The sequence below is a fragment of the Rhea pennata genome, chromosome 12 (genome assembly GCF_028389875.1).
Source record: "Rhea pennata isolate bPtePen1 chromosome 12, bPtePen1.pri, whole genome shotgun sequence".
NCBI lineage: Eukaryota > Metazoa > Chordata > Aves > Rheiformes > Rheidae > Rhea > Rhea pennata.
The window spans coordinates 15,025,745-15,053,692 of NC_084674.1; the positions used below are offsets into that span (position 1 = coordinate 15,025,745).

General features: G+C 33.9%; 1 protein-coding gene across 1 annotated transcript in view; it reads left to right on the forward strand.

Moving 5' to 3' along the window:
- Nucleotides 1-27,948, forward strand: part of ERC2 (ELKS/RAB6-interacting/CAST family member 2) — a 368,050-nt gene that overhangs the window by 76,325 nt on the left and 263,777 nt on the right. The window contains exon 4 of the mRNA XM_062585913.1: nt 24,236-24,310. Coding sequence (XP_062441897.1) covers nt 24,236-24,310 — 75 coding nt within the window. The remainder of the gene's footprint in view (nt 1-24,235; nt 24,311-27,948) is intronic.

Sequence of the window (27,948 nt, forward strand, 5' to 3'; positions counted from 1 at the left end):
ACTTTTTGTGTGGTTTGAACAATGGCATTTGCCATTATGACCGCTAAATGAGTATGACTATTTCATTCAAGTAAATTATTTATTGTAAACTTGGCAGTCATTAGTGTTTCTAGTCCTTCAGTAGACTGCTGCACCCTAAGGCTGCAGCCAGTTGGTTTTATTTATGAAAGAGCTGTGAGTTTCTTTTCCCACCAGAAAAAAAAAACACTCCACACCTTTGGCATATCTCAGTTTAATACTCCAGCTCTAATGAGCAAGTCTTTTATCTCCCATTCCTTTTCTATTTCACTTTGAAAGTGGAATTATTTCCACAATTACAGTCTCAGTCAGAAGGCTGAGACGGTTGAGTCTTGGCCAACCTTCTTTCCTTTGTGCCACTCTGATACTCTGCTGTGTTCCATCACGATGCGATCCTGATCAGATCACGCTCGGAACTTTTGCACAAGATAGCTTCGGAGTTCCACATTTAATCAGATTATTTGCTAACCCCCATTCCTTCTGAGCCACATTCACATCATAAAGAAATGATACTTCTTAGATATCAAAAGAGCCTTGTCGTTTGAGGATGATAAAAGGGATGAAGTCTTTCAATTGTTTCCCTAAACTGTCAGTGTTGTTGAGAGACTAAAAAATTCCACTTGAAGTATGTATCTGAGTGTATAATGCTTTGTTATGTTTTACCTGGCTCCAGGCAATATTGAGATATGTTTGTCTAGGTCCCGAGCAGTTTCAGAACCTTCCTTTCTAAAAGTGTTTCCCACATGCTACTTGGGATTCGTTTATAGGCAGAAATGTGTAAGAACAAGCAACTGAAAAAAGAAATATTTTCCAGTTTCTCTGGCCACTGGATTTCTTTAAGATGTTTAGACCTTTTATGAATCATTGCATGAATTCTGCCTGTCTTCCCCGTGCCCGCTTTTATTACTTTTATTGTCATCTGTGCTCAGAGCACGGAAAGAAAGGCATCCTTGTTCCTGTAGCCTGCATGCCGTAAACAGCTGTAGTGAAGATGTGTGGGCAGAATAAGTCAGGGCTGTTAAAAACTTTGTTGCAGGTGTGTAAAGCACATGACTAATCTTCTAGGAGTGTCTGGCTGTCACACCTGTTTGGCTGGGTGGCTTGAACTTGGGTTATTTCTGACCCTTCAAGCTGAAAGCAGTTACTCTGCAATGACGACTACATCAGTATTTATGCAAATAATAACAGCACCAACAAAATAAATTTAACATACAGAACAAGGACATGAGTAATAAGCTTACTGGCTATGGGGCCATCAATATTTCTTTCTTCTCCTCTTACTTTTCTGGGAAGATCAACCTTAAATTTGAGAAATGCTTCCAGATAATTGGGGGATTGATGATTCCCATTCCCTGGCAAATAAAATTAATCTGCTCCTGTATGAGCGTTTAACTCATAAAAATATAAAGCCTCCTTTCCTACTGTCACTTAATACTTCTGTATGTTCATGTTCCAGCAGTTTTAAACACTATTTTTTTCCCCTTTATTTTTATGGATACCTCACAACTGCACAGGTTTCTGTAATCATCAAGTTAAAAGTCAGCAAAAGCTGATAGGTTAGAGATTGTGACAGATATCAGGTTATAAATGAAAAACATTTTAAATAGTGACAGAGATGAGTTACTTTACAAGTTTCTGTTAATGTCCTGCTAAATAAACCTTTTCTAATGTAAGAAGAGAGCTTTTTGGGCAGTCTTTGATGTTTTTGGCTTATTTCATAGACTTCATCCATAAAGGAAGAAACTTGATTGAGACTTCAGAAGTGTCATTCTGAAGTGTAATAGGAAGTCTGGTAATATGATTGCTGCAGCCAGTGTATGCATTAACTATAGATTTTTAGCTTAGTTAATATATGGAGGAGACACATTAAGTGTCTGGACATTTTCATTTTACTTTCATTTGCATCTACGTTCAGAACTACCGATAAGAACTTGTGCATACTGATTTTAGCTTTTTGTCTTTGTCAGAAATGTATTTGTGAGGTCTTAAAGTAACACCATCATCTTAGTTTTAGGAAGCATTAATGTTCCCTCCTGTTTCTCCTCTATGCATCAATAACAGTAGGATATGAATAGATTTGACATGTATAATGCTGCTATATTAGTGTATATATAACTAATTTTATGACAGTTAATAATATAATTTTCAAGTTGGTATAATTATTCTGATAATTGTTCTGTTCACAATTTTGGAATTTTTAGAATAGTAGAAAATATATTGATGAAATTTCTGCACAGCTATGTGCACAATGAACAGCCTCTCCTTTTAACTAGATAAAAATTGAAAAAAAAAATTTTTATGGAGGATCCATCACTCAAGCAAATGTAATTATGGATAAACTATTGATACTGTTCTTGTGCCAAAGGATTTTATTTTTTAACTTGTATATTCTCCTATATTTTAAGTGATTATTTAGATAATAAGATATTTACACTTAGGATTGAGTATGCAGTTCCTCAGAGCAGCATTGCAACTAAATGGTAGTTAGTGGCAGTTACTAGAAACTCCTACCTAGATTTTTTAAGAATTTAATGTAAATAGTATATCATATATAGCATCTATTTGCAGTATTTGTGATATTCTTAGTGGATTTGTGACGATTAATGACGATTTTCTTAGTAACAATTTTTTTTGCATGATAGGAATACAATGTGAAATGGTATATTAAAAAGGGATATGTAATGTTTAAGATATTTTAGATGAACATTTCATTTTCTTCTGCAATATAAATTCAAAGCCTGATTTAGTTCTACTTTACAGGTTCTTGCTAATAATACTGAGAAAATTGTAACACCTATGCTTTTGTCATGTGTTTTCCCATATTTGTTTACATTTGCAGAAGTTACTTTTCTTTAGTGGTATAATAAAAGCCGTATGAATGGCAGAAAGAAAAGATTTTTGTTTAAATACGTTAGTGTTTCCTGTATTGAATACTTATTTTGCATTCAGAAATAAATTAATGGCAGATTGTCTGTATTTTTCACTAATTTTACCTTTACATGTTTTTGGAGCTTTAGGTGTCTGAATTGTTCCTTACAACCTTTAAGATTTGAAGCACTACGTTACTTTGTTCTTTGTATAAATTAAAAATAAATTAAACTGATGTTTTCTGCAAAGGAGAGTCAATATGTATACATAGCATGATGAAACTATGTATATTCTCTTACAGAAAGCTTTGCAGATGTGGAGCTATACTTCTGTATGTGTTTCTTCTGGTAATTTCTTGAATGAACAATCTTCCCAGTAATGGAAAATCTATTTAAAAGTTTTAGGTTTTCTATGTTCTCTGCTGTATTAAATCTATGGTATTTAAAGAATGGATTTATATCAGATGATCTGCAGGACTGAAAAATGCGATCTCCGTTGCGTTTGTTTCATTGAGATGATAAAATTGCAAAATATTGACACTGTAAAATATTAAAGAGGAGATATTTTGTATTTCTCTTGTTAGCAAGTTCTTTTAGGACATAGGATTTTAGATCTTGTCCATCAGAGGCAGTATCAGCTAATATACCAAACTGCATGATAAAGAAGGTGAAAAAGGACCTGTAAAAGAGCAAAGCCCTTTGGGATGTTCAGGGGCTGGCTTGGAATATTTTGAAAAGAAACTGAGTGAATGACTTGCCTTGGAGGAAGGAATGAAAATAATAAGATGCCATTAATTTTTCATAATTGCCAACGCTCTCTACAGGTGGTTAGTGGATGCAATGATGTATTGTTTTGTCTTGAAAATGCCCTTTAAAAGACGTTTTAGATGTCATGCTACTGGAACCGGCAAGAAATTAGTGTGCCTTTGTATCAGTCTGTTAATCTTGACCAACTTAATGTCAATTGTAACTGATTTTTTTTTTTTTTTTTTTTTTTTTTTTTTAGTGACCAAGCAATTCTATGACTTTTTAATGTAGGAAAGTCTGTTCTGTATGCTATAGGTGCTATGATAAAATATTGTAATAACAGATGGCTTAAAACTCTATTTTTATAACATACAAACAGGCTGTGCTAGTAGAGACTGACTTATTTCTTGGTAGATTATCTGTCTATCCACTGTTGCTAAACGATGAGAAAAATAATAGAAATCTAGGAAGGAAAAATACGTGAAGGTAACAGTGCCTTGTGCTACAACTTGAAGAGAACGGCATGTGAAAAATACAAGCTCTTGACTCTTAGATTATGTTGATGTTAGCAAATAGTGATGCAGATGGATCTGGAAAGCTAAGTAGTGGTACTGAAGGTGTTTTGGAGGATTTATGTTAGATTAATTCAAGATTGGTTCCATATACTGAATCCCCTGGTGTAGTTGCAGCACATCAGCACTCAAGATGGAGACAATCAAAAGACTGAAATACAATCAAAAGACTGAAATACAATTTGACAAGAACTTGGAAGAGATGGTACTTGCAGTATGTGAAATTCAGGCTGAAACTAAGTTTCCAGAAAATGTTCAATAAGGTTCCTAATAGATTTCCATTTTCATTCTAGAAAACTTCTCTTTATTTTTGTTAGTTTACTTCTTTTTATCTTTCTACTCTCTTTGCTAGCAGCTTTTAAAGAAGTATTTTAAAGAAAGGTTTTCTGAATTACTTAAGCAATACTGCAAGAGTAGAATCAGGCGTTCAGAAATTAGGAAGTACAAAAACTGTGGCTTTGTATAGAACCTTTAATGTCTTTGTCTTTACTGAATAGACGCTATGTTTCCACAAGACACGTCTCTCAAGAAGAAAAAAAAAATGCAGCTCAGTTGTTCCATACTGGGGTCACTTAGAGAATCAGTGGGTTTTTGGCAGAACCTGTGTGTCATTTACTCTAGAAACTGGAAGAATGTGAATTGAATAAAATAGGATGAGAAAAGAAATAGTGGTATGATAGATTAAAGGGGTTATATGTGACTTGGGAGATCTGAGGTTTTTTGTTGGCTCTGTCACAGCTTTCCTCTTTATTGCTGGGCCAGTCATTTCAGACAGAGCTTTTGCAAGTGTATACTTGTGTGTTTTTGATTTTCTGTGTTATCATCCCTCTGATCCTAAGACCTTCATAAATGTTAAGTGCTTAGAATTGCAGATGAAGTCACTGGAATTCTCAGACAATCAACTGGAAAAAACTCAGTCATCGAGTCATTGGGGCATTTTCCCATTTTGTATATTGAGATGTATACTAAACAGTTCATAAATGAGTATGCTGCTATGTCAGGTTCATGGAATCAAAACATCAGTTAGGAATACAAGAAGTTTTTTTGTTCTGTTTTTGAAATAGCCACATAAATAATGGAGAATATATATGCAACTTTTCATAATAAAATTTAAAATGTAATCATTATTTACATTTTTATTAAATTGCAAATGAAATAAAAATATCTAAAGAACTGTTCATTAACATAGGAGTTATTGTTTTTATTTTGTTTTTGAGAGAGAAATATAAAGATCAAAGCTATAAATCTTACGGTCTTTATTATATTAAAGACATCCATTGTGTTAAAGACTTTAATAAGATAGTTTTATAGAACTATTTCTGTAGCCCATTAGGCTGTAATATTGCTCTTCTATAATTCCTATTGCTACAGTAGATTGTTTAGTTCATGTATACTCTGTTTAGTCAATAAACAAACATCCAGAGCATGGGGAAAGTTCATTTTCCAGAGGTTTTGGAAAAATCTAATTAGATGAGATAATGTAGTGTTATGGTAATGCAAAAGCTAAAGTATAAATTGCATTCACTTGTAATTTGAGCATTGCCCAGACTGCTTTCTGTTAAATGTTTTCAGTTGGAAATTACTTGCATTAAAAATGCAGCAGTGCCTTCTAATGAAGGAAGATCTTTTGAATGATACTGTTCTTGTTGTTACTATTTTATTTAACAAAGTCTTCCAAAAATTTAATTTCATAACTTAGAATCTTCAATACTCTTATGTTTTATGTAATTTTGCTAGTGCAGTGGTCTGAAAAGTTGAAGATATATGTACTTGTTCCACATTTTGATTGGCTCCGTTGAACAGACTCTGATATTTCAGGACATTTGGAACTCACTGGGATACGTTCTTTGATTTCTTTAGGGTTAATCTTGAAGGACACAGAGTAAAATTTGAAGAATGAAAATAAGACAGTACAAGATATGTTTAGTGCCTGGACTTTAACTTCAGTGAATTTTATATGTATTTGTGTAAAAGCCCAGCATTTATGCTAAGAAATATGTAGATAGATGAACTTCCCACCTGGAAGAGCAATGTAGATTTTCTAAATATGTCCAATAAAAAATTTTTTTTGTAAGTTTTCTTTCACGGTATACAGTCTTAGGCCTTGCAAACCTCTCCAAATCTGTTATCTATAGTTTAGTTCTCTCATTCCTCTCTCTGCCCCTCAGCCATGAGAACATTCAGATCATTTCCTTCAAACCTGAACTTCTCTGGTTCTGAAGGGTCACAGAACTTTCCAAGCAGTAAGAGAAACTTGAGGGGTTATTTGTAAAGGCTGCACAACTAGAAAATAACTTGCTTTCTCTTTCTATGTCTGAATAATTAGGATAGAAGATAGATAGCTGTCTTCTATCCTAAAGTATAGTCGTTCTACCTGTGTGATTTAACACTAACGTTCAGGAAGTGTCTCTGTTTGCTCAAGCCTGAAAGTTCTGGTCTGCTGTCAAACACCTGGATCCATATTTACTGACCTAAAGCCATAATCTAATTTAGAGGTATAGAGCCTACTTTTCCCTTCAACTAATGTCAGTAGGTAAACTTTTTAAGATTTAAATGGGTAAAAGTAAGTAATGATGAACTACCAACTGTGGATATAAGCATTTATATTTGCATGTTGTTAATTGAGCATAAATATGGTAATGTTTGCTTAAACAATGAGTATTTTGTATGCAGCTATTGGGAATATATATATTTCAGTAAGTAGGTATCAGAAAAAAACTACATAAAAGCCAGGTTAAAGAATATTTATGAATAATTTAAGGTAAAATTATTCAGGCATATTGGAATCATTTCCAAAATTAGCACTAAAAAGTCAAGAAATTCAGAAGTAATGTATAAGTAAAACCCCATCATGCTAAACTTTCTTCAATTCAAAATTTGAAATACTATTTATTGTAAATAATACAGCCAAATAAATTTTAACTATCAGACAAGCTAAGGTACTTACGAGTTTCCAGGAAGGGATTTGTTACTATTCTACTTGTGAAATAAGACTTGTAACATCAATATTGCTCAAAATATAAGAAATTTAGAAATACAGATTCCAACCACAGTCCTTTAAGTAGTGAAGGGAAATATCATGCTAAGTGAAAGTTTGAAACTTGTTCTGCTCTACTTTCTTAGCAAAAAATCCAATTAACTCTCATTTCTATTTCTGTAGAACAGTTGTTGATTAATTAACAAAAAAAATCCACAAGTTGGTGCTTATTGTGCATATAGAGATGTTCTGTATGCACTCAGCATCTACAGCTGGGGATGACAGCAGGGTGTAGCAGAAGAACTAAAGAGGGGGGCCTTCACAGTGACCTGCTTTATCCAGTGAACACTGGGTACTGGTCGTGACTACAGCCACAGAAGTCCTACAAGCCTTTCTGTGGTAAGTTTGCTATAGTGAACGCGTTGTTTGTCAGTTACCCTCATATTATATTTGTTTGTCTTCCTAGAACTAACAGTTTGTGCAGGCATTTTGGAATTGTTTTATTTCTCTAATTTTTAAAGTAAATTTACTTTATCATTATATTTTTTTTAAGGGGTTGGATAAAGATATGAGCTAAAAATCGACTTAGAGTTGAGTGTTTTTTTTTTTGTTCGTTTGGTTTTTTTTTTCCTTTTTCTGTCTTGCAGATACTTATCATCTGGTAGGAAATGCATTGCATAAGAGAAGGGTCAGAAAAAGAGATACATGAACCCCAGCTTTGAAAGACTAAAGTGAGGCAGGTAATGATACAGTTCCTTGACTCACTCTACTTGCCATTTGATATGAGGACTGTATTGTAGCTATGTCTTAGAATGTGCATGGTAGGTATTAGTGAGGCAAATTATAGGATAACAGTCCTCTAGTCCATCTAATTGCTTTGTAAAAATATTAAAGCACCATTGTACCATTCTTTCTCTTAGATCACCCATATGATGAGATCATCTAGTGTACCACTGGTTTCCTCCTAGAAAACATAGAAGATAGGAGGATCAGACGTCTGCTAAAAAGGATTATATTGCACTTTTTCTTTCTCGTAAACTGTTCTAAAGAAAATATTAACATGAAAAGCTGCAATAAGATGAAGAGCTTACAATAAATACTTATCTAAAACAGTTATTTTAAAATATGCTTTTATTTCAAATGTAAAGAAACTTTGATGTTAAAGTTTTCATAAAATGGTATAGTGTTTCAAAACCTTGCTTGTAGAGAAATGGAATGGAGGTCTTCAACGTTAGAAGAGACAAATACGTATAAGAGGCCTGACTTTTAAAAATATCGTATTTTTGGTATCTTTGCTACTGGATGGAAGTATTAATAGCCATTTACTTTATATTGCCTCTAAATGTAGTGAAGCTAACATAAGATACTTTGTGATATCTTCTTCCATTCCGTTATGCTTAACAGGCTGCAGACTTACCTGAAACTTCATCTGTGATGACTTTGCATAAGAATAATGCCAAGTTGTATTAGTATTACACTTGACTTGCTCTGATGTAAATAAGGAGAGAGTTAAACCATTGGTTCAGAGACTGCTGACTGACTTAAGTTCAACCTTGAACTTCAGTCTTCTGAACAGCATACAGCAATATCCCAATAGAAAATAAATAAAGTGTGTGAATGGAGCTTTCAGCATGCTGAAATATTGACTGTGGATCTGTTTCTGAAAAGGTTTCTGTTGGGTAGGAGTTGAAGCTAAGAATTTTAGATATCTGTGGGATAAGTCCATCAATTGGCAGGATATGTAAAGAACTGATTTTAGAAATAGAAGTAATATTGTAAGACATAGGAGTCCAGAAAGTCTATGAGATTCTACTGGGAGAGTCTGTAGAGAGCTGTAAATAACTAGATAATATTTAACCAAGAAGCAATGGAAAATGTAAACTATGTAATAAATTGTTTCTATAATATGTTAACAGCTATGTAGTTGGACAGAGTCCACTAGGTAACTTTATACTGTCTAGGTTTTGTTTTTTACTCTACACAGTTTCTTTTTTCTTCATATTGTTAGCCTATATCTTACCATTTTTACCTTTAAATTATTTATTCGTTTTTTTTTTTTCTTGTGTTGTCCTGTGGCAAAATGTTCTTATGCATGAGTTTTGTTAGCTGATATTAGTAGAACCCCGGTAATAGTTACTAACAGTCTATTACTATGTTTAATTTAAGGAAAACATACCTATTTTATAAGAATTACTTGGTAAGTTGTCAGTATTTTTTTTAATTAAGTGACAGTATCATGCATTATATATTCACTGAGAGCTTTTAAATATACAGTAGTAATTAATTAAAAAATATGGAATGTACGTGATATTTATACCTAGATTGAGGCCTGTCAGTAGTATGCACTTAAACAAGTGAAAAAAGTAAGCTTCATGTTCTGTAGTGATTTAGAGAAGGTGTAACTCAACTTTCCCCAAGCAGATCTGGGAAGGCATATAAGGTAAACTACGATGTTAAAAGTGTGAAGGTTCTATGAAAAAGAATAGGCTAGTCATTGTGCGTTGGGAAATCCCTAAAGAGAAGTGTCAGTGTTAACAGATATTTAATTCGTAACACCGAAGTATTCTAAGAAAAACTGACAAAGGATGGATAAATCATAAATCTATTTAAACAAGGGTGATCTATTTTATTACAGCCTCAGAGGAGAGGAATTTTTTGTTAAAATGATAATCAATGAGTTAGTAATGTAAACATTTATGTTCTAAAAACTAGGCATAAGAATAAAGGTGAAAAAAATTATCTTCTAAAAGATAGTACACTCAATTTCTTTCTGGAGACTTGGCAACAAATAATGTAAATGCGAAAGTTGAGTGAAATTCCACTCCATCGAAGTTGTACTTTTTGCTTCCTTAGCTACTTTTGCTCAGTTATTACAAAGATTATTAATATTTCAGTGAGATACGTATTATATTTGAAACTGATACCTAAATAAAAGACAGAAGAATGATGGTTCACCTTCATTGTAATATAGAGATATAGTAGTCTCAGTATACAACCTAAGATTTTTCCTTGTCTTCTATTCTGAGTTCTAGGTCATATTATAAAAATAATTCACTCTATGTCTATATATGCTTATCTACAAATTATTATGCTAATTTTTAATCAACAAAATAGAATTCAAAGTGTTCCTTATTTCTTAGGTGATTATTAAGTAGAGATCAGGAGTTTTTTGGATTTGTTTTTCTTGTTGTAGCTAGGAATTATTAAAAGTAGGTTGTGTTTTCCAAAGATAATGGCTCTTATTAAATCAAATGTACAAACGCAAATCTCCTTGGTAACACAGTGCCTTCATCTGCCAGCCTTAGTCTTGTGAATTAGCTCGTCAAACTGGAGGCTGTTGTATAAAAACAGTCTTTGTCTTATGATTAGAATGTAGAAATAAGATCAACAATTTTATTTGCCATTTCACTTACAGTAGTATGTATTGCATATCCTTTCCTCATTTATACTGTGGATATTTTATACGCTTGGTTTATTTGTGGAAAGAAGTGTTCTGAATGGGAATTTTAGTGATTGTACTGTGTAGCATATGTTTAGTTTAAGACAAATATGTCTGAGAAAGAGCTTATTATTTGAGATAACTTGAATAGATGATACTCTTTTTATATAGAAAATTATATTTCTATTCTGCAAACATCTTTTTACTAATGAGATAATTAACTTTTACTGATCATGAGAATTACTAGCAAAAGTTACTGTCCTGACTGCATATATATGGCATGAAAATAATTGTTGTATCCCATAAATATTTACAAAAATGAGTTTTTCTTCAAACTTGTGCAGTCAATAACCTGAATCACCCGTCTTGTAAAAGCATATACTACTATCATGATTTTGTGGTTAAATTAGTTTTGATATTGGCCCTAATTTAAAATGTCTTGCTTACCTTCTCAGGTCAGAAAGAATCTCAATTTTGCGCTAGAAGGAGAGGCACAAAATTGTGCTTTTCAGTGTCATAGAGACATTTAGAAGAGATTCTTCCTGCTTACTCTAGGTGTGGATGAGAGAAAGAAATGCAAGAAAAAAAAATGCGTTCTGCAGTGTGATTATTGTGAGTCAAGTATGGTGTAGCCTCTCACAGTGCCAGACTTCCCTAACTCACTCCACTGGGAAGCAGCACAGCACACCCACTGTACTTCTCAGAGGGCTGGAAGGCTTTCAGGCTGAAGGAAGAGAAGCACAGTGTGCTTTCCTCATCTCAAAAAGAAAAGATCTGTCTGTAACTGCTCTCTCACTGTTTGATAATGAAATAGTTCTTGAATGGGACTTAACTAGGGTGCCTAACCTTTGGAAGGGGCAGACCACATAGCTCCTTATGAAACACCGAGTGCGTGTTCTGAACTACCTTCCCACCACCAGACGAGAAGTTGATCTAACACATGATTAAAATACTGTTGCCCTTATTTCATAACAGGACATACCTGCTCATGTAATGGGGAATACCTGTATTTTTGCTCTTAAAATGGATGTACATTTGTTCGGTCATACAATTAGTGACAGGCTGCAAGGTTCTTAGGAAAAAGGTAGCAGAGGGCAGCCTTGCATAGAGAGCAGAAGAAAGGGCCTGTGGGCTGAATAAATTGTTCTGGTTTCCTAGATGTGGCTGAAAATTTACTGCTTCTGATGTTTAAAAAAGTTCATTCTGCTAGGTAATAACTACAATTCTGACACTGTATATATGTAAGATCATGTGAAACTTTATTCATGAATATAATTTTTCATGTAAATATCTATTCAGTAGTGCTGCTGATCAACATATCTTGCAAGGGAGGAAGGTATATACCATTAGTGCATAGTAAACAGTGGGGAAAATTACTTTAGATTACTAAGTCATGTTATTGCTCTGTCTAATCAATGTTATATAATGCCTTGATATTCAGAAAACACCTTTCTTGGTTTATAGGTAGATTTTATTGAACAGTACTGTAAGGCCATCTAAGATGAGATGTTAATGGTTATAACTCATCTGCTTTTTAGATGGTCTTCAGTTTATCTGTGGGACAGACAGCTCAGGAATATGCATATATCAACTGATAAGCAGAAACAGAAATTTGTTAGAAAAAGACAGTTTTATAAAATACAGGTAGTAGTCTTTTAACTTTCTGAAAGTTTGCTCTTCTTTTTCTTTCTTTTTCTTTTTTCCTCCCCTCTTTCCCTCCAGCTGTGGTATGAAAATACCTTTATGTGTCTGTAAGGCTCAGTGTTTGCCCTCCTCTGATCAGGACAACAAAATAGCAGAAGTTGGAGTAGAGGGCTGAATTACCATTGCTATAGAAACTGTGACCAAAACTTTACTTGTCTATAACTATAATTGTAAGTTTTATTTATGTAGTTTGCATTTACGATGTAACAAGGCTCAATAGCTAAGTTTATCAAACCTTGATTTCCACCATTTTGACACCATATCAGTATGTTCTAAGAAACTATTGGCTTAAAATTACTTGCACTAGAGCATGTGGCTGTTCTTACAGTCATTTTGACATCTTTATGATACGATCTTTCACAGCAGAATCATTTAAATTTTTCTGTGTTTAAAGCTATATACTATGTATGAAAAATCTATATTCAGAACTATACTGTGTATGAAAAATCTACATTCAGAACAATCAGTTTATTTCTGGTCTGAATCTGATAAAGCTAATTGCACATTAGTAAATCATGTCATTGCAGTTCTTTACTTCATAGCCAAATAATTTGCATTAAAGGAAGTTAGATTTTTAGGCATAAAATATTGCAATAGCAAGAGTAATAAAACATACTAGCTTTTGCAAATGGTGCTCGCAAATGATTTTTCTAAAGGTGGTTGTAAGAAGATATATAGTTTTAAGGGACACAAGTGTTTAATAAAACTGCAGAACTCAATTTAAAATTCCAGTATGTACTACAAGAGATGTTCAGGAATTTTTAGGAAGTGTCTGAACCAAAGCCCAGAAAGGGTGCATCTTGAAGGTACATAACCATATTTGCTTTAGATTAGCTAAGTTAAGTTCTAATTGCAATGTAGGAGCAATAAAAGGAAGATCAAACTGGACCAGGGACTGAGGTGCCTTTTGGTGTGTATTCTTGAGCCACTGCTAGCTAAGTTAAAACTCAAATCAAACCCAGTCCAGGTTTGGACTGCACAAGCTACAGACAGACTTCTTGGAATGGAGTAGAGACCTAATTTTGTGAAGAGCTACAACTAGTTTAAATTGTTTTATATACTTTACCCATGTTACCGTAAACTTTCACTTTCAATTTTTAAACTTTTAAATGAAAGCAGCTAATTGTGCTGGGATGGCCTGGGAAAGGGCAGAAGAGAACCTTAAGCACTTTGTTTTGCTGGTTGCTCTCTTTCAAACATTTGCTTCTCTATAAAGATCTCCTGAAGTACATGCAACTCTGAGAAGCCTTGAGCTGACTTAGCCATTATTCTAAAACAAACTTGACATAAAAAGTTTATAGTAGTCATAATTCAAGTTTTCAAGTGCAAAAAGGATACAGAAATCAGATAATGCGTAATTCACAGAATCACAGAACGGGTAAGGTTGGAAGGGACCTCTAGAGATCTAGTCCAGCCTGCCTCACGGTCCACTTGTTTTTTCTCATTACATATCTGCTCTTGAAAGTTGGAAAAAAGAAATCATGCTGAGGTAGCTTAGGGCCTAGAAATAGGTCAAAAATGGAAAACATTACACAACTCTGGCTTGTCATCACTACCACTTCTGTTTGTAACACAGTGGGATTGTTTTGAATACACTAACTCCATGTGTTACTGGGTTCTGTTCAGAAATTTGTGTTTTACGTCATGTAATTTCTATCTGTTTTCCAATCTTGCCCTAGTTGCATCATTACGTGAATTCCTAAAGTTCTGAAAATTCTCCTTTAGGTTCTGATTTTAATCAAAACAGATAGTACCAGTAATTTCAGTGGAGATTCTTTTCATTTGCATCTTTAGAGAAATCTAAGCCTTTGATATTTAGATATTCAGCATTTATTATGAATTTTGAGGTAGTAAAAAGTAGTTTGTAATCTTTTAGAATCCTTTGTCTACAAAGTAGTTCATAATCTGTGCCCTAGATCCTAGGATATAGGTGTTTATGATCAGCATTTAGTTACACAAAAGATTCAGTCCTTCAGTGAAGACATGGTGTTTTGCTGAGCTCTATTACCCTAAGACAAGGAAAAGGAATGAGATAAAGAAAAGTTCTTGTTGTTTGTCTGCTTAAAAAAAATAGGCAGGATAGTATTGTTTTGAAGAGACTGTCAAATATTTCTGTCAAAATTTTAATGGAGATAACCTGTAGTGTCATCTATGCAGTGAGAAAACAATTTTTTTTTCTGATCAATTTTTTTTTTTGATATTATTAATAAGGTAAGACTGAAAGCAGAAAGTATAGTACCTCTCCCATAAATGCGTATCTGTGTTTCTTTTCTAAATATTGTATAGACCTTTATTTTATTTATAATAAATCTAATATGTTCCTCAATTATGTGTTGCTCTAAATTTCAGGTGACTTGGCATTTCTGCATGTTAGCTCTAGAGCTGATTGTTTTGTTTTTTGTGGCACTAGAAAATCCTGATGTTGATGTTAGTCTTTATTTTACTAAGCTGATATATACTCTCCGAAGTTGCACTCTGGAGATGATTAAAATATAAATACTATAAGGCAGAAGAGGAATGCACAACGGTGGTATTGGATGTTGTTGATTCTCTTTTTCTCCTGATGTCATAGTATTATTTCCTTCTGTTCATCAATTAAAATTTCGTAATGAGAAAAGCTCTCTATGTAAGTGCAATACAGCAGATAGCAATTTTTGGCTGAGGTGGTTCAGCAGTGAGTTGGCATCTGACTGGTAATGTGGCAAAAAAAAAAAAAATCAATATGATTTAAAAAATGTTATATTTGCGAACTTTCCTTTAAATTTTAGCACATCTTATTCATAACCTTAATTTATTTTCTTTAAAATTGATTTGTCTGTTTCACTGCTTTTCATAATTTGAAATATTTAACCTAAGATCTAAAAATGGAATGTATATATTATAAATTCTACATGGCTGTGTAGGTCTGCAGGTGTGACATGTTTAACTTGAAAGACTTGAAGTCATCCAAAAAAATGAATGACACAAAGAGAAAAGATTATTTTTAGCAGTAAGACAATGCAATGTATTTGATATAAAAAAAATCTAAGTTACTAACTATAAAATGTCTATGGGCCTGTGGCAGCAGATTCTTTTGCAATCTTCTCTTTTTGTTCCATATCTCAGAAAAGTATGAAATCATTAAATTGAAAACCAGAGACTTGCAGGCAGAGAGACGGAGAAAATGTGCATTTATATCTCCAGAAAGAACAAAGGAATGAGACACTAACACGATATGGGCTTCAATGTATATTTAACAAAAGCAAAGTAGCACATTGTACCAGGTGCTGTACATGTTGTACGTGTTAATTCATTTAATTCCAAATGTCACTGTATGTAACTTTTTAGCAGAATTTAGTATAGCCACACTCAACTCAGTTGTGTGATACAAAAATGTCTTGGCAGCCTACAAAAGTTGGACTTTGGTAACTGGAATTTTCTATTGACATTAGCCATGGACGTACACAAAACTTCGCAACATGTATCTCCCTCTGGGAGAATATGATGCAATTTCTGTGATCTCACCTTCAACATTTTGATGTAGGCATTTTATATACTGTAGTAGAACTTCAGGTGTTCCTATTTTATTATGTGATGTTCACTGAAGAATAGCTTCTTCTGTGAGGAACCTAAAGCAATTGCATTGAAAGGTGTTTTTATTTTGAGATACAGAAACGCTAATTTGTTTCAACTCATATTCATAGTAAATCGATCCATTTCCTGTTCACTGTTATATCTAAAGAGTGTGTCTAAAGAGCATGAGAGCTAATAAATACAAGCAATCAGAAGTTATAAAGACCTTCAGTAATCCTCTGTCAAAAAGCAATTTTCATCACATTGCAGTATCGGATGTGATTTACTTCCTAGACAAATATGTAGGAAGTATGTCCACTGAGAGTTATCAAACACAAGGGTTTGGATGCAGCCTCCTGACCAGAGAGACCCTAAGGCATAAACTGAAAGGTATTCCGGGGGAAGCGTTTTTTATATTCATATTGTTTTGTATATTCTCTCCCATGCATTTGCTTTTCACTGCTATCTACTTTTGGACTAATGGGACTTTAGGTCTGCTCGCATAGGGCCTTTCTAATGTATGTAAATTATCCTTTCATTCTGAAGAGTAAGGAAATTCTGCAATATCTCAGAAATTGTCGTGTGCTAGCAAATTACCAGTGATGCTGGTCAAATAGTGGCTATACACTTGGTAGAAATGATAAGCTTGATTATACCAAGTTAGCATAATGTATAGAATTTATTTTGAATATTTCTGATCACCTTTATGATTAACTATCCAGCAAATTCAGATCATTAACAAAATAAAATGAAAAAAGGCTATTTAAAACCCAGAAGTTTATTTCCAGCTATCAAATACTTCTTGCTTATAAACAAATTTTTGTTTGCAAAAAAAAAAAAAAAATTAATTTCCTACACCAGAGTGCCAAGGAACTTACACATCTGAAGTCTTGCATCTGAGATCTTATTAGCTCTGATGTTTGTTGGCTTTGTTGATTAAGGCCTGATGTCTAAAGAGTAAATAACTTAAACAACAGTAATTTAAATGCATGTAATTAAAATTCACTTGTATTTAGAAAAGTACTTTCTGAAGAATTAAGAAACTGAAAATTAAAACCATAAGTTATTTTAGCTAGTTATTTACTAAGCCAAGGTTAGAGCAAAATAGAAAGTAAGATACACTAAAAAGTAATCCAGAACAATAACAGCAAAACAGCAAATTCCTAACAGCAAGTGTGGATATTAGTAGTTACTATTTTGAAGTGCTGCTTTTCAAAATCAAAAAAAATTCCTTTCTAATTAAATTTAAAGTACTACTGCAGCACAGGGATGTGCATCTCACAAGGAATGCCAGCACATTTCCTTGATTGATCTAGGTCGTTTGCAGTGCCTTCCCCAATCAAGAACTGATATATCTATACTTAGTTTTTTTTCTCCTCCCCTCTCCCCTTCTCTCTTCTCATTTCTATAGAAAGATCAACATCATATTTAGCAAACTTAGGAACTCTATCCAGCAAAGACATGAAATATGTAGTACTTTTGGATCCAAATAACTGACTTTATTTTTGATAATGTTATTTTGCTTCCATTTAAGAAGTAACAGTGAAATTGTTTTTTCACTTGGATTTGGGCTGAAGAGGAGCATAGATGCAAAATAAAAATTCAAAAATGGGATTGTGTATATAGGGTTGTGTGCAATAGGGTAGGAGGAGGGGAAATCACTAAAATTGATATTATCTTCTGTCTTAGAGCTTTCCTAGAATGGGTGAGTTGTAACTCTTAACTTTTCATCTTGTTTTGGGAAACTGATAAGACGCTAGGAGAAGGTCTATTGGAAAAGTGTCTATTTTTCTCTTCTTATTTTCAGTAAGCCTTTTAATGTAGAATTTGTTTAACTACATGAGCACTACAGCTGGGTGGCCTAGAAACTTACCATTCAGATAATGTGCTATGAGGGCATTAACTATGTGTGAACTGAGTCATAGAACCACAAGCTCTGTATGTTGGCACTGCTTGTAACACCTTGTTCCCTAGTGCAGTACGTGCTTAAAAATGTTTTTATATCTACGAGCAGCTGGCAGACAGCATTTTGCATCATTGTTCTGTGTTTGCTGTCTTAGGATCGTATTCGGTACCCTTTGGTTTGACTTTCCCCCTTTAAGGTTGGACTGTATCTTATGATCGCAGGAACTAAGGAAGTTACCCTTAGTACCCACTACGGTGGAAGTTCAGTATGTTGCAACAGTTCTTACTGTATCACTCTTGTCATTGTAAAACTGATATGATACTTCTTTCCTTTATAACTTTATTAAAAAGATTCTATAAACTAAATCTTCTGAACAGGGAAGAAGCAGCAAAGAGAAAAGATGAAACTACTTGCAGTCCAGTTTTTTTAGATAGACATTTACAAAGCAGTAACATTTCCCTCCATTCTTTTTTCCCCTTTTAGTTAGGGGAATAAAAGATTAAAAAATCTTGGACAGAAAGGAAATAATCCTCTAGACATTCTATTTCTTCTACAAGGAAAAGAAATGTCAAAAATTCTGGTGAAAGTAGAGTTTCAGTAGCTCCTTTCAGGAAATGTTTTATGTGCTTTCAATTAGAAACTAAATTGTCCCACATGCATTTCAAGTTCCATACACAAATCTTTTCGGTTAAAACTTTTTATATGTGGTCTCTTGCCAGAGGACACTGTTCCAGTATGAGAACACATGTGGTTGTTTGAAGGTGTTTTTGATATGGAAGTCAAAGAAATGCTGAGTTTTTTAATGCTCATACTTTTCTTCCTTTGATGTATGTCTTTAGGCATGTAGGTAAAACATTTCATAAGCCCTTGTTTTATGCATGAATTTGGGAATATGTGGATGTATGATAGTGATACAAAATGATTCCTGCAACTTCTATGTTATTCTGTATTCAGCAAAACTCATATTTGCCTGTTTATCAGAAAATGCGTAAGTACTTCACTATACAGATAATTAGGCATGCATCTGAAGATTTTGCTTAACTAAGAACTTAATAAATTTAAACAAAGCAGTTATGCATTTCTACTATAGAACTCATAAAGCTACTAACTCTTCATTTCCACCAATTTTTCATTTCATATGCTGGCATCCACACTTTCATTTCTCCAAATTAAAAAAAATTTTTTTTCGTTTGACATAATTCCCTTAACAGGATCTCACAGAACTCAGATACTGGGTCTTTACAAGAAGACCAATGACAATGTGATTTTGGAATCCTTCCTAACAAAAATGCCTTTTTTTTTTTTTTTTCCCCCTCTCCCTACACATTGGGGTCTGCCATGGAAATTTTCAATGCTGTCAATTGATAGTTTCCAGAAGGATTAAAAAAAAATCATAATTACTTAAATATGCTTTCACCTGAATTATTATGATACCATTTTGGTTGGAAATGGTAGGAAGAGACAGAAAACAGGAAAGAGAAGATACGCTTATATGCTACAAATAAATTAACTCCTTATATTACATTTTGTTTTTAGCATTCTGGCTAAATTGAGTTTAATCAGTCTTTCTAGTTGTATTTTTGGCTCAAGAAGTACTGCAGTTAAATAGACATTTTAATTAAGTTGCTGTGCTTTTAGCTAAATGAAATAATTGATCAGAATGTACTGCTGATTTAAATTTAAAAGTTTAGACAAGCTTGTCATGTAGAAGCATTACAAATTTTTTCTTTGCCAGGGGAGTGAAAACCATCTGCTTCGTGGAGAGAACTAGCAGCTCCTGTACCATTATGTGCTGTGATTTACAGATTCGTGTGTTTTAGCTGGAAATATAGAAAGCTAGATTTAATGACACAACAGTTTATCACTTCTATTCTTATATTGTTGTAAGTATAGTTGCTGCCATCTTTAATCATCTATTTTTCTTCTTCCAACATTCTTTTGTTTCTGATGTCTTTGTTCCTATTATCTCTTTATTTACCAGACTTCTTGGATTTTGTGTTGTTTTAAAAAATCTTCTGTCTTATTCCATTTTCCTTCTGTTCGTTAATCAACAGAAGACTGCCCCTGGAAATTGTGGGCATTCACTGGTAGTTTAATGGGTTGGATGCCATCCCTAAACTGCTTATTTTTCTGTGAGAGTCCTTTTCTTTCTACCACTTGTGCAATGCTATTTTAGGCAGCTTTTATATAAATAGAAGGTAAAGGCTTGAATGGTATTAACCGAATTGATGTGGTTCTTTATTTAAGAGTTTCAGTTCAGTTTGAATCTGAATCTCCATTAGTGGTAAAAATTGTGTTGAAATTAAGGTCTTGAGGCCAGTATAAGCTGTTACGCTGACATCCCAGAAATGTGTAGAAGGAGAAGGCAACAGCTGGTTTTGATTTACATCTCATTTTGCTCTAAAAGTAAAGAATATTGGAGCAAGCTAAAAACTTCAGTGGATATGAAGAGAGCTGATTACCTGTTGATTTTGTGTGGGTGCATTAATCACCTTGACAACTAAGCATCATCATAGAATCCCAGTACTAATAAAGTGGTATGATACATCTGATTATGCAGAATTATAACTAATTTTATATATGCAAAGTGGTTAGTAAGAAGTACTAGTGATTGCAGTGATACAGATGGAGGATATAATAAAAGTACGATTTTGTAACTACTGAGAGATTAGAAGTATACACCTTAATGGTTGATAGCACAAGTACTTTATCATGGAAATAAGTATAAAGCATTCTATTCAATACAGATAAGTCTAAAAGAAAGCACCATTATAGATTAAAAAAAAAAAAGAAAGAAAAAGAAAAAAAAAATAAGAAAAAATGTAGGCTCCCTGTTCTTTTTATTTAGAGAAATTAGACAAAGCAGCATTATTCCAAAAATGATGTAATGGATAAAAAATCCAGTTTCCTTAGGCTACAATGACTTCACAAAATGATCAGAATATCTCTTGGTTAGCTGTTGAGCCAAATTAGAAACCCTCCAAATGATCTCAGATAGTAAAACAATGAATACGGCATCATGCACATAAAGTGGTACCAAAAGTATATCCTTGAATCAGTACCACAAAATGAAAAAAAATGCATACATAGAACAACATAATTCAAGAATTCAGCCTTATGGGCGTCTCCAAACATTTGAATCTGATTGGAAGAAAACTCACACAAAATAATAAAATGGGAGTCATTTTCTGATCTTCTCCAGAATCCTAAAGTCTGCTGCCTTTTACTGTCAGGGATAGAGAAGAAAAGCTTTTAAGTCAGCCAGCATCAGATTGATTCATAAAGCAAACAGGAAAAGTATTTGAGGCAAGGCTGCATCCTATGATAGACATGCAGGAGTACTCATCTTTGGCAGTCTATTCATCTTTGGCTAAGGGGGTGGAAACTCTGGTTTGTCTCCCTGGGTAATGTATGGAATCCTGTTTATATTCCAACTCGCTTTATGTGGCCTTGGGGAGCAAAGTCTGGTCTTAGAATTAGCTGTAATTTTTGCTGATCAGATAGTGGTATGACTGGCCAAGTATTTTTCCATGACTGTTGTAGGAGAACAAATCTATGACATACTCTCATTTTTTAAAATGTTTGCTTAGTGAATGTACTTGTTTCATTTTCAGTTGCCTGCTGATACAATCAGCTGGTGATTGAGAGATTTTTCTCTGTATAGGTGATTTGCAAAGATTTCTTTCTTTTTGTAATATGGAGAGTCAGTAAATGCAAAAAACAAGGATAAAGGACCATTTGGGTATTGCTTTTTCTTAGAAGTCCAATATAAAATTAGAAATACTGTTGTCACGTGTTAAATAGTGGTAGTTTAAACATGTATGTGTACCTATATATTTAATGTAAAATGTAATAACTTTTAAAACATACAAGTCTCCTTAACTTTACATATGTATTTTAATGCTTGCACCTAACCTGACACTTCTAGACAGTACTGTGTTTTATCAGGATTTTAGTCAATAGGCTATTTTAGGCCAGAGTCTAGTTTAACAGTGTATGTAACTGTTATGTTTTTGTGCGTCCCCTCTATGGAAACTGCAGAGTGGGGAAAATACAAAAAGAAGGATGGTGTGTATCTGACTCTTTCTTCTTCTTCTTTATAACTACGATGATGTATTTTGTATTACTAAAGTTTTTAAGAGCCTCAGTCATTGACTAGAGTATCATTGCTATTGACTATAAACCCCCCCCCAAAACAAACAACCTCTCTCCCCCCCCCCCCCCCAAACTGGTCATGGCCCAAAATGATTGCAGGCTAAAATCATGAACAGAGTGTGAAAAAGGGGACCAAATTGGTTGGTATGATTTAAATGGCTTTGGTTTACTCACCAATTGACCATAACTTGAATACGTAACTGTAGCCCAATGTATCATAAACACTGACTTCAAATTCTGCATATATAGGACTTTCTGTGGAAGCTATGGAAAGCTGCTTTCTTTTTAACCAAAAATGTACAGCATTTTGCCAAACATGACAGTTTCTGGATAGGTCTCTTGATACTGTCATGTGCTACATTTCCTATTTGCTTTATGCATGAAATAATTCTTTTGACTATAAAAATTAGGCTTTGGAAAATATTTTGGGTATGGTAAGAATAGTTTTTGCCATGTAAATGTAGATCATTGTGAGCTGCTGTCTTAGAGATGCATCTCCTGTCAGACTAGTGAGAGGAAGAATACAATTGACCAAAGAAATGAGATGTAATGTGTTTTTCTTAAACCTTTACTTGGAGAACCTCCTATTGTAAAATATTTTTTCCTTTTCTAGGAGAATAATTGAAATTACGTGGATTACTGCTAAATTTGGCATCTTTCTTCTCATGTAGGTTTTTAGTTATTGTTGATTAAGCAATCTATGTTCAGTTGAATGGAACACACAGGACTTGTCTCTTGTTCAGTTGTTTTAAAATATGAAACCACAAAATACTCTAGGTATGTTTCTATAAAGATGTTTGTTGACTATCGGTAGTATTTAGCTTAATATAATGTCCAAAATTGCTTATACTCTATAGTCTTTATAGAAAATGTTTTACTGTGCTAGTTGCTAAACAAGAGCAATAAACAACATTGATCATTCTTGATCAACAGAAGGAAGGAATTTTAAGCCTGCATGTTACAAGGTAGGTGGGATCCAGAATGTGCTAGGGTGGGCTGAGGGGGACAGGATAAAAAATGTGCATCAAATGTGCTAATTATATTTGTGATTATAGGTCTCCGTCAAAATACTGTTAAATTATACGTTATTTGTTTCACTCAGGAAAATGGGATTTGAGAGGTAAAAATGAAGACCTAATAGGACCATGGCATTATCATTTTTGATGATGATCTTTTAGAATTTATAGGGATGATGTGAGGGAAACATAATTTGGAAGACACATGTACAATATGCATTACAACACTCCAGAGAAAATAGTTTGGGTTCTGGGGGCAGCCAAACTATGTCATTCTGGTGAATGATCCCAGCTTCTCAGCCTATCAGGCATAACTGTATTTTTTTATAGTTGTAAGGTTAGCTTCAATGTGTGTGTAGACCTTTGGGGAATAGGAAGAGCAGGTGAGAAAGACACATGGGACTCTTGTCCTTTAGAGGTAAATCTTGTTTAAATCTCTCTTTTTGGTTTTACTTTCTAATAAACTGCCCAGACAGGTTGTGGGAGAGGTAGAAGTTTCACCAAATTTTTAAATTACGATGATGAATCATTACAGCTCTACATTATTCTATGTATATATCTCACCCCTCTTTTTTTTTTTTTAGACTGAGATACCTCAGTGTGAGATACAACTCCTTTGTTTTCTAAAGACCAAGTACTACCAATCTTTATTCTTTTTTGTTCATAAAGACTAGGAGACTTTAATGCCTTCTGTGAATTATATGTCATCTTTAAAGATTGCAATCAATTTTTCTGTTACATGTAGTTTAAACTGCAGAAAAAATAGTGTGCAGTTGTGAAAACTAAATTGTAATAGATACTGTAGAGAGTGCTGCATCAACCCACTATATAATTATTACCCTTCAAATGTCAAATTTAAATATAATGTCTTTAAATTGCTTATTTCAGTTAACAGTGGAAAATCAAGAAACTTTCAGAAAAGATTTTAAATAACTCTTAACAGTATTTGAATTAGTAAATTAATTGAATGAGTTATGATTTGATATCTAGGCAGAAGCAGTAACATTGTATTTGGACTAAGATTACTTGCTGGCTTTGTCACAGTTGACATTAATTATTGATAGTGGTTTCAGAAATAGCGCATGTGCTGGCTGAGTTGACTGTAATATAAGATAGGGACTGCAGTGATGCTAGCAGGATTATAGAGAAGGAAGCACCTGTAGCATTTAGAGTTATGTGCTTCTAATCATCAGGCTTTTAATTTGCTGCAATGCATTTGTATGAGTGAAAAAATAATGGAAAGATGAGTCGCCAAGCTTATTTCTATCGTGTCCCTCCGCAGGAATTACATAGAAGAACCCAACTACAGCCTGAGCCAGCAAAGACAAAAGCTCTTCAGACAGTTATTGAAATGAAGGTATGGTCTTTGCATGTTTTCCTATACATTATTTTTTCAGTTGGAACTGAGTTTATAACTTTTAGTATTAAAGAATCAAGTGCTTGTTTTTATTTTTTAACCTCTTCTGTTGCAAAGGTAGGAACAGTTAGTATTTATTTCTCCCGTCTTTACTCCAAAATTATTGTCAATGTTTAAGATTGCCCAGAGCTAATGATTAGATGAAATCCTAAGGCCTGTATATTTGAAAACATAATCCCAGTAAAGTTGTAAAAACATTCTTTGCCTCAGAAGGGAGAAATCTGACTTTCTTGATAAACAAGTCTTTTCTTTGAAAGACTTTCTTGATAAATTTTTGCATGTTTTCCATTGTTTCCTTAAATAGTTGGCTTCATATAAAATAAATTGACTGATTTATTAATGAACAAATCAACACACTAAATTTCATATTTTAGAAATGAGATTATGAAAAATTATCTGTATATAGCAGAAAATATTTACGCAGTATACATTCACTACACTTTCAACATTGCACAAAACAGAGCTTTTCTGTTAAAAAATTTTTTCTTTTGCAACTTGTTCCTATAGGACGTGAAGATCATTTTAGTATAAAGGAGGCAAGTCCTGCCTGTTAAAAGTTCTAGCACATCAGTTTAAGGCTAGATGCCCAGTGCTCCTCAGTCTGTTGAAACGTCTTGCCATCTCGGTTGTGTATTTCAGGCAAACTTTGAATGCTACTATCTAGAAAACATTTAGATAGCTAATTCTGCCAGTTTTCTTCAGTCTACAGGTTGCTAGGCTCTCTGCAGCATACTGGAAATGCAATGTGTAAAATGAGTGGTAAAAAAAGAGCAATGAAGTTTTTAAGTTTTTTTTTTAGGTGGGCCAAAGTGAAATAAAGGCCCACGTAAAGCCTTTTTTAAACTAGTCTTTAGAAACGTTTTCTGTTCATGGTTATTTGCCCATCATTTTACGTCCAAACTAAGGAAATGTTCATGATGTCAGCAGCCCTAAAATTTGTGTTTTAGGTAGTGATACGACAAAATGTGATGAAACCTCTGTCTTAAGTCCTAAATAGAGATTCCTCTTTTTGATATGTATTATTATGAATTTTTCCAGCTTTTCTTCCCACAATAATGAAAGATAAAATGATCACGTAAAAATGAAAACTCATATTTTTGCATAATTATGTGAATCTGAAATCAATATATTTTAAGAAAAATACTGAATACTATGAGACTCGATAATTTGTGAGGGTTGACAGTGCTGCTTGAAATACATTAATGGTCTTTCATTTCAATCTTCTTAAAAGGAAATGCAAATTAAAGGCCTCATTTTGCTAGTGACTTGTGTTATAAGCAAATGAGTTCAGTGTGTCTGAACATTACAATAAATATACAGCTACAACAACAGTACCACTACATAAACAGAATATTACCTTTTAATGGATAATGGATAATAATTAGTTTGGGTTATATGAATAACAAAGAAGGTACATCAGTTTCAGTGTTCCATATGCTGATGTCTATTTCCCTTGGACTTCTCTATTCATTCTAGTTAAGGAGTCTATGAAATTTAAAATATGGTGTTTTTGCAATAACTTGTTATCCTAAGCATATGAGAAAGTAGGACGCTCTGGCTGAGAAACTTGTTTTTATATCTTGAATATTCAACATTTGTTTTGAAAAGATGGGGAACATTTGTTCAAGATGATTAAGCATTGAAGCAATAATTGCCCTGCAGTGTTAAGGGTAGAAGGAGGGAGAGGATTACAGTCTACTATAGCAATCTGAGGCTATGCCCCCACCCACACAGAGGCTCCCAGCAGTATACATTTCTCCTTACTACAGCCAATCCATTCCACCCCCGCTTCAAATTAGGATTTGATCCGAGTCCCCTGCCTTGCTAACTCAGGCTCTGCCAGGAGCCAGCCTTCCCTCCACAGTCAATCCCTCTAGTTTTTCTTCTGTTTTTCTTCTGCCCCCGCCACTGCTGAATGCTTTCTGTCCCCTATTCCAGTCTGCCCTCTCTCTCATCCAATGAAGTATAACCACTTCTCGTACCTCTCAGCCCAAATAAATCTTCTCAATGTGTTTTTTGTCCTCAAAAGCTTTTTTTCTGCCCAGCCTTTCCAATTTTCTCTCATACTTTTGATCCCTTTCCTAAAGTTTCCAAGTAGTTATCTCTTTCCATCAAGTAGTTATCTTGTTTTCATCATAATTGTTTATTCTCTTTCAGCCAGTTTCAATCTTCTGTTTACTATATATATATATGTGTGTGTGTGTATATATATATATATATATATATATATTTAAATTACATCCTCCATACTGACTCCTAATTCTATTAGTTTTACTTACTTCTTCCCAGACATCTACTGCCTTTTTGGATGCTTTGCACAGGCCTTTCTTTCCTGTCCTCAATTTTTCATTTTTACTTCTCAGATATATTTGCTCCCAGATGTCCCATGTCTTTTGCTTATACTTTCCCCTTAACTTCTTTACTCTCTGTTCCTTCTATCTGCAAAAGACTCTGCTCTCCAGAAGCTCCTCTTTGCTCTGGGAAACCGAGGCTACAGAAGGAGGATAGCTTCCCCAGGAAGCAGGATGCTTTAGCATGACTTTCCTGCCATTCACCCAAGCTCTCCTGCTTTTTGAAGCCTTCTTAATTGGATTTAGACCCTTGCCTTCAAGAAGATTTTTTGTTTTGTGCCCCTAGGTCCCCACCCTGCTTTTCTGAGATCCATTCTATAGAAAGTTGGTCACAATAAATATGCTGTCAGTATCCTGAATTTAGTCATAGAGATGAAAGTTCTGTGCATTTGTCTAAATACAGCGAGTTGCATCATGGAGCTCATCAAACACATGAAGACCTAATTGCAGTTGTAGTGGTTGTGAACTCTGTGCTCACCAGTATTCATGGACATCATTAACTATCTCTAGCAGTATTTTCAGCTCTGTGTTTAAAAAAGTATTAGTGAGGGTCCTAAAAAAGATAATGACATTAGCTTAAAAATCAGCTTTTTATTTATTTATTTATTTTTATTTTTTTTGTCCAGTATGTCATATACTTTTTAGTCCTTTTATGGATTAAGTTTGAAAGTGTACTTGCTTTATGTTTACAAATCTTAATCTATAGGTCGCTCTGAAGTCTGGAATTTTTAAAAACAAAACAGCAGCAACAAAAAGCCCACAGTGATTTTTATACAACCTAAGCTTCTGGCACCTGAAGGTTTTTTGGATAATACCACTTACTCTACAATTTGAGATTAATATGGCTTCAGACTGCCTTCAGCTTCCCCCACCTCTTTGTACTGAAAGCTGGTGAAGATTGATACTGTGTGTGTTGGGGGGCATATTGTTTTCTTAGACTAAAATTTGTGGCAGACAGATGAATAATTTGCTGACCATTTTCCTCTATAGATTTATAGCAATTGTAGGAGCACGTTGCTGAAAAAACAACAGAACTCTAAGATCTACCACAGTATAGTCAAAACCCTGATTTAGTGACTTGAAACTTCTGCAAGTTATACAGCATCCGATGAATGCAGAACACAATTCTGATGCTATTCATGGTGTTTAAAGTCTGCTCATAAGAGTCACTGATATGAATAAGATGATAAACCAACTCTAATTTTCTTGGATAAGAAGTTTCTGAAG